This window comes from Lygodium microphyllum, chromosome 12 (assembly GCF_053477565.2).
Source record: "Lygodium microphyllum isolate KBCC chromosome 12, Lygodium_microphyllum_v1.1.10, whole genome shotgun sequence".
Lineage (NCBI taxonomy): Eukaryota > Viridiplantae > Streptophyta > Polypodiopsida > Schizaeales > Lygodiaceae > Lygodium > Lygodium microphyllum.
Genome location: NC_141146.1, coordinates 95633710 through 95641548, shown reverse-complemented (window position 1 = coordinate 95641548; position 7839 = coordinate 95633710). Strand labels below are relative to the sequence as shown.

Below are 7839 nucleotides of genomic sequence, written 5' to 3'. Positions count from 1 at the left end.
GAATTCTTAGTTATGCCTTTCGGATTAACTAATGCACCTGCTACTTTCAATAGAATGATGAATCGTATTTTTCTAAAATATCAATATTGTGTGATTGTTTTCTTTGATGATATTTTAGTATTCAGTCAAAGTGAAAAAGAGCATTATGAGCATTTATCATTAGTTTTTCAATTACTGAAAGAAAATCAATTGTTTGCAAATCCTGACAAGAGTGAATTCTTTAAGACAGAAATAGAATATCTAGGTCATATTGTATCAGAAGAAGGAATAAAAGTTGATCCTAAGAAAATTGACGCAATATTGCATTGGCCTATTCCTAAAAATGTACATGAATTACGTTCATTCCTTGGTCTTGCTAGTTTCTATAGGAAGTTTGTACGTAATTTCTCATTACTTGCTTTACCACTGACCAAACTTCTTAAGAAAGGCATTGTTTATCAATGGACTGAAAACCAGCAGAAATCCTTTGATTTACTTAAACGTGCATTGACCAATGCCCCTGTCCTACAATTGCCTGACTTTAATAGACCATTCTTTTTAGTCGTGACTGATGCTAGCGGATCAGGAATAGGAGCCGTGTTAATGCAAGATAACCATCCAATAGCATATTCTAGTTCTAAGCTGAAACCCTCTGAGCTTAAATATTCCACCTATGACAAGGAACTCTTAGCAGTTGTTCAAGCATTAAAACAATGGAAGCATTATTTAATGGGTTCAGAATTCATGATAAAGACCGACCAGCAAAGCATTAGACATCTACTTAGCCAACCCCAAATTTCTGACCGCCATATCAAATGGGCTTCATTCATTCAAAGTTTCCATCCTATCATTCAATACCAACCTGGAAAAGAAAATGTAGTTGCCGATGCATTAAGTAGAAGACCTGCAATTCATAACATTTCTATCATATCTTTTGATTCTTTGATTGCTATGAAAGACACATATCACCAGGATATTACTTTTCATTCTGATTGGCAAAAATTAGTTCAAAATAATTTCATTCCTGTTGATTCATTGTCATATAATGATGGATTTATGTTCTTTGAAAAGAGACTGTGTGTTACTATTCCATTCCGATCTTTTGTTTTAAATGAAATTCATTGTCCCCCATATCAAGGTCATAGAGGTATCATTTCTACATTACGCATGTTAACTGAAGATTTTTATTGGCCGCATATGGATGCAGATGTGTCTAATTTTGTTTCTGAATGTCTGATTTGTCAAAGAATAAAAAGACATCATGGTAAACAGTATGGGTTATTAATGCCTTTATCTATTCCATCTAAACCTAGGGAACATATATCTATGGATTTCATTACTGGCTTACCAAATACTAAATCTAACCATGACATGATTTGGACAATTGTAGATAGATTTAGTAAGCAAGCATATTTCATTGCATGTAAGAAAACTTTAACAGCATCACAAGCAGCACAATTATTTTTGAAAACTATTTTTACTAACCATGGATTGCCGAAAGTGATTATTTCAGATAGAGATTCTAGATTTTGTAATAATTTCTGGATTACACTGTTTGCAAATCTAGGCACAAAGATTGATTTCTCATCTACATTTCATCCAGAAACAAATGGACAAACAGAAGCCACAAATAGCATTATTTTAGATCTTTTACGTGCATACACTATCTCTAAACCACAGACATGGGATACTCATTTACATTTATTACAGTTTGCATATAACAATACACCGCACACATCTACAAAGAAAGCACCTTTTGAAGTTATTTATGGACATAGATTATCTACACCTGTTGCATCTTTGTCTAATAGAATACAAAGTGCCGATGATATTGCTGTTATGCATAACACTATTTTTGATGAGGTCAAGGATATGATTGCTAAAGCCCAACAATCATATACCAAACAAGCCAACAAGAAAAGACAAGCCATGAATTTCAAAATTGATGATTATGTTTGGCTTAGAATAGAAAAGCGTAGACTGCAAAGTGTAGATAGACATCCAGTTGTTAAATTAGCCCCTAGATTCTACGGACCATTTAGAATCATTCATAAGATTAATGACAATGCATTCAAGTTAGAACTACCATCACAATGGAAAATTCATAATACCTTTCATATTAGTTTATTGAGACCATTTAGAGGACAATTACCTATCCACCCTGTCTATGAAAACCCACCTTTACTAGAAGAAGAGACTGAAATCCTTGAACCAGAAGCCATTATAGACACTGATTACATGACCACTAGAACTGGCCGAAGGTATTCTAGATATCTAGTGAAATTTAAGAACCATCCTGTAGAAGAAGCACAATGGATGCACGCTAGAGACCTAAATGCTTTCCCCACTCTGTTAGCTCCACATTGAGCTAATAGCAATTGAGGTCAATTGCTATCCCACCCCGGGGGTATGATGCCAGGAGGCATATTCCACGGTGGATTCCGTGAGGTTTTACGGTGGATTCCGTAAACTTAGATGATCGGGGCTCATACACAAAGAGGATTCTTTGTGCGAGAAGTTGATGGGGACGCCTGTCCTTTTCGGGCGTTTCATTAATTTAGTGTGTACATGGGTGATTCCATAGCGGGTGATTCCGCAAAATGCATATTAAATTAATAAACGTTTATGAGTTTAGAGTGCGCACTCGTAATAAATTAAGGTTAGGATTTATTTCTAACCAGTTGATTTATTTATGTAGCTGAAGACTGCTAGGTATTCACTTTTGTCGGTTTAATTGTGTTATTTTACTAACGATTGTGAATGCTTCAGTTGATGTGTAGAGATAGCAGCAGTGGCGGAGGAAAGCATTGGAGTCTAGCGAGTTTTCTGATCTTTGGACTATATTTTGATAAGCGCCACGCCTATATTTTGATTATGTCTATAGAGACATTGACTATTTATTATTATTTTGTATGCGCTTATGCGCCTGGATATGTTATTTTTATTTGGACATTGAGATTGGGCGTGCCAGACTCTTTGGGCACCGTCCATTAGCTTTATTTTCCTATTTTTGGTAGAAAGCAAACTCAAAAGCTAAAAGCTTGTATATTTTTGTAATTGGGCTATTTTTGAGCATAAAGATTGGAAATATACATTAAATACATGCTTTGTGAAGCGCTCACACAAGGCATGGGGGAGATTCAACCCAATTTGTCTCTTGTCTCATATCGTGCTTGTTTTTACATTGATTTTTGTGCTAAAAAGTAGAGTGCTTTGTTCTTGGGGACCTTTGGGAATTCACTACGTGAGCTACCTGCGTCCGATCTGCGCACCAAGTCATGAGCTCTCTCCAATGGAAATTGTATAATGGTACATTGAAAGTATCCCTCTCCTCATTACTTATTATTTCCTGTATGTTGTTGATTAAAAAATCAACAATAATTAGTTTGTTTAGGAAAAATCCATGAATAATATTATGACCTAAATTGAAATAAATCAAGGAAGCACCCATTACTTTAACATGGGAAAACAATGCTAAAATTTTGAGGTATACAAGAATAGCATTAACAACGGTGTTACGATGAGAAATAATTGAGCACTTGAAAATATGCAATATACAATTGATAAGAGTAGTTTAACTATGTAAATTGATCATGGTGACACATTGAGCAATCAAATATGGTTCCAAGCAATGATGTTGTTGGGTATAATGGAACATTATACACTATTTTAAAATTGGATGGCCTTGAATTTCATACTACAACAAGCTTCGATTGCCAACATAAGAATGCACAATTATGTATGATAGAATTAGTAAATAAATTGCAAGCATAAGTGGGGGCCGACTCAGTGGCAAAGGAATGGATGGTGGTAGCAGAACCCTCTCCCCCCTTGGCATAGAGTTACTGTCTATGTATGTGTGTGTCTTTGTCCCTTGCCAATGGCAACAAAATGTGTAGGTGTTGTGAATCACGAATGGTAGTGGATGGGAAAATGGATAGACGAATAGTGGCGTGATATGTAGTGAGTGACGAATAGACAATAGTGTGTGTGATGAATGAACAATGGCAGTGATATGGAGGTGCAATAGTGGTGTAAGGGGATGCAGGGTGATGTGAGGGCATAGATGATGGCATAGACGGTAGAGTAGATGAAGATGCACAAAGAGAGAGAGGGGAGGATTGAATAATTATATAATTACTCAATGTTTTTCATAAAAGTCATAGTAATTACTCTATTTACATGATCACTCTATTTTTTCTTTAATTAACATAACGTAGAAAATGAATTTAAAATTGATATAGACATGCATAATGTCTATAGATATAAATATAAGCATGAATATACATGTATGTACATACACACAAATACATTTGTGTATGCATGTATATACTCAAATATATACATGCATATATGAATATGTATAAATATATATACATGCTTACACATGTGTGAATGTATGTTTGCATGTATACAAAAACTTTTTCTTTGATACAAGACTATATGCACATTTCCCAAATTATACCGACAATCCATCTACTTGGTTAAAAAATGGTTTTAACAACTATTGAAGACAACGCACAATCACATGAATGTTTCAAATTTTATTAGATAGCTTTTTTCCATAAAACATTATCTTAGTCAAATCTAGCACAAATTGAGTAATCATGAGCTAAATTTGCCTCGTGAAGGAAAATAGTCTAATCGACACATGTAAAAAAGTAAACAATCATAAACTAAACTTGCACAATGCATGATAACATAGTCCAATCAAGAGATGCAACCACACGCTATACATAAATTAATATTGCTTAAGTTAAGGGCGGTAGTCTAATAAGTATGCAATGCACTAATTCATTCATCTACCCCAATGGTTTATCACTAGGACAAGTATGGCCCATCATAACAATATCAATTACCCAGATAATAAAATATTTAACCCCAAGGTCACTTGAAAAACATGAACCAAAGAACTAGTAAACAATCAAGCACTATCTTTTCCTAAAATTGGAATAAGTAACCCTATATTTCTTATTAGGGCTTTAGCTCAATGTTTTTAAGTACCTCTACTGCAAGAATAGAATCTAGCTCATCTAAAATTTATAAGACCCATCTACTTGATGTATAAGGTACTCTCAACTTTTTTGCCCAATAGAAGAGTTCTTCACCTTGCAAGGACGAAAACCAAAAGAGACTCACCTAGCAAAAAGAAGCAACCAATTCACTGGCCTACTTAATTATAGATAGTTGCCAATTGGAATTTAGCCATTTCTTTTACGTGCCCATCTAGAAGCGGAAGCATCTTGGCAAGCCCACCAAGAAATGGATAAAGCCTGACGGGATTATTTGTATAGATGGCTTCAACTAATTATTATAAATATAAATATTATTAATATTAATATTATAGATCAATAACATATTCTTATAACCTATTCACAAAATCATAATCATGTTATTGCAATCCCTATATTCATGTGTGTGTGTGTGTGTACAAATTTGGGAGAAGAGAGAGTATTAAAAATTGAGAGAGAGAGAGAGAGAGAGAGAGGGAGAGAGAGGGAGAGAGAGAGAGAGAGAGATTTGAAGAGATCAAAATAATTGGGAGTAGAGGGGATAAAAATTTTTGAGAGAGGGGGGAGAAAGGAAAGAAAACCTAGAGAGAGAGAATTTGGAGAGAGATTAAATCATTTTAAAGAGGGATAGAGCATTTAAAGAATTTTGGGGAAGGAGAGAGGATAAGAATTTTTTGATAGATATAGAGAGAGAGAGAGAATTCAAAATAAAGATGACAGTAAAAAATATTGGGAGAAGAGAGAAAGAGAGAGAAGAAAAAGATAGAGATGATAATAAAAATTTTGGGGAGGAGAGAGAGAGAGAGAGAGAGAATGAATTTGGACGGGGACTGAGGAGAGCTAGGGGCAACTTTGCTTTCCTCAGGAGACCCTTCACTCTAGCGTCATCGAGAAACTGCTATGAAACATACTAGCGTTCGTTGTTGACGAAATAATGCTACTTTTTTTAGAAACAATGAAAGGTATTTATTATCGGATCACCTCCTCAACCATTTCATTCCATGTGGACTCGAAGTAGCCGGACCAAGTGTCGTTAAGATAGTCGCCGATCGGGAGCTCTTGAGTGCGGGTGAGGGAGAAGAGGAAGAGAATAGCGTTGGAAGTCATCTCCTCGGCTCTGCACTTGAGGAAGCGAATCAGATCCTCCTTGGATTGTCTGGCAAAAGCCTGTGCGACATGTGGTCTTTGGCCATGGATCCATATGTGACCCCCATTCCATGCAGGGGACGACTTGTCAAGCACCTCGGGGGGTACCTTGTACATGGGAATTTAGAGAACAAACGGTTCATGATAATTTCGGTAGAATCAAGCTCATTCATAACAACGTACATACAGTCTAATGACTCTGCCCTAGAACGCCATTAAATCGAAGCATGAGCGGCGATAGTATTGAAGTTGAGACTGTGCAGCTGGCAATTTACCTGAGAAAGCCAATGCAGAGAGTATGCGCAGATGATGAAGTCGAGGCTTTGTTGGGGGAAGAGACGGTCATAGAAGGAGCCTGGCACGCCAGCTGCGTACACTTTGACATGTGGACTTGCATTATTCGACTTATTGACTGCGGGTTGGAGCTGATCATGGTGCGTTAATTCGTGTCGCAGAGACTGAAAGAGGTAGTTGAAGTCGTTGGCTGGAAGGTCGGAGAAGAAGTATTGGATCTCGAGAGGACCGCCATCACCATGATCAGATCCATCAGGAGCTGCATATTCAGGAGTATTATCACGAGGGCTTGACAGGCGCTCAGCCAACGTACTGATCACGAAGTTTGCATAGGCGAGGGTGTTTTGGCCATACGAGCAGCCCAAGTCTGCGACAGACACAGGCTGTCGATGACAATGATGATGATGATGATTGTTTCTTATACGTGCCGCGTGCTGATGGGCGTCTACGTCTTCTTCTTTGTCTTCTTGGACGGTCCTGTTGCTACTACTGTTGAGCAGGAGCTCGATGAATCGATGGAGGGCATCTGCAAGGTGTGGCTTTGCGCAGGAGTGGAAGCTATGGTATTGGAGCCTGGAGTTGGCGGCATAGCTCGCGGCCGGATCTACTCCGTCTTGCATACAGGGCACTGTAGTGCCACCGCATGGTCGCTTATTATTACCAGACATATTCCTACTACTACTAGGCCTACCTCCGCAGTCACTCATCTCCGCCTCCATCATCTCCATCACCATCTTCATCTCCATACTCACTCTTGACCTACTAAGGCTTATCTATATATTTGGGGCTATCCATCACCAGCAATCTACCCTTTGGTCGCTTGCCTGCGCCTCCTTCTTGCCTTAACGACACGGAACTTCAACGGAAACATTGAAGACACGGAAAATGAATTCTTCTTGCTGACTTTACAGTGCAAATAGACAAGAACAGGTGATTTTCTTACAGGTGACTTTAAAGTTTATAGTGCAGACAAACAAGAACAGGTGATTTCCTTATAGGCTTTTTATTAGCATTGATGATTGCCCACTTGAGGGCCGAGGCACGTGCTAGCGCAGACGGTGCCAGTGGTTCTTAATATTGTTGTTTGTCCACATTACTGCAAAGGGAAGTCCCAAATTAGATTGGATAGCATATTGGACTTACCATTGTTGAACATGGCATCATTTCTACTTAACCATATGTTCCATAAATAAATACCTCTTAACTAGCTCCATGTTAGTGGGCGAATAGCATTGGAATTTGGCCTCTCCCCGAAATCAATTCTTTAATTTCCAAGAAATCAAATATAGGTGCCATTTATAGATTAGCTTAAGGAGGTTTCACCTTAGAGCTTTGGAGGTTTTTTTTCGCAACATTTTAAGCATGGGACGTGCTTTTGGAGAACATGATCATGAGCTTCCCATGTGGT

The 7839-nt window shown here is 37.7% G+C and overlaps 1 protein-coding gene across 1 annotated transcript; it reads right to left on the bottom strand.

Moving 5' to 3' along the window:
* Window positions 1-3054: 3054 nt before the first annotated feature.
* On the bottom strand, window positions 3055-7260 carry LOC148028061 (gibberellic acid methyltransferase 1-like). Its single transcript, XM_087689756.1, has 3 exons — window positions 6413-7260; window positions 5973-6245; window positions 3055-3328 (listed from the first exon to the last, which is right to left on the bottom strand). The coding sequence occupies exons 1-3, from the start codon at window positions 7175-7177 to the stop codon at window positions 3176-3178; spliced, it is 1191 nt and encodes a 396-aa protein (XP_087545882.1). The 5' UTR covers window positions 7178-7260; the 3' UTR covers window positions 3055-3175.
* Between the last annotated feature and the right edge of the window lie 579 nt (window positions 7261-7839).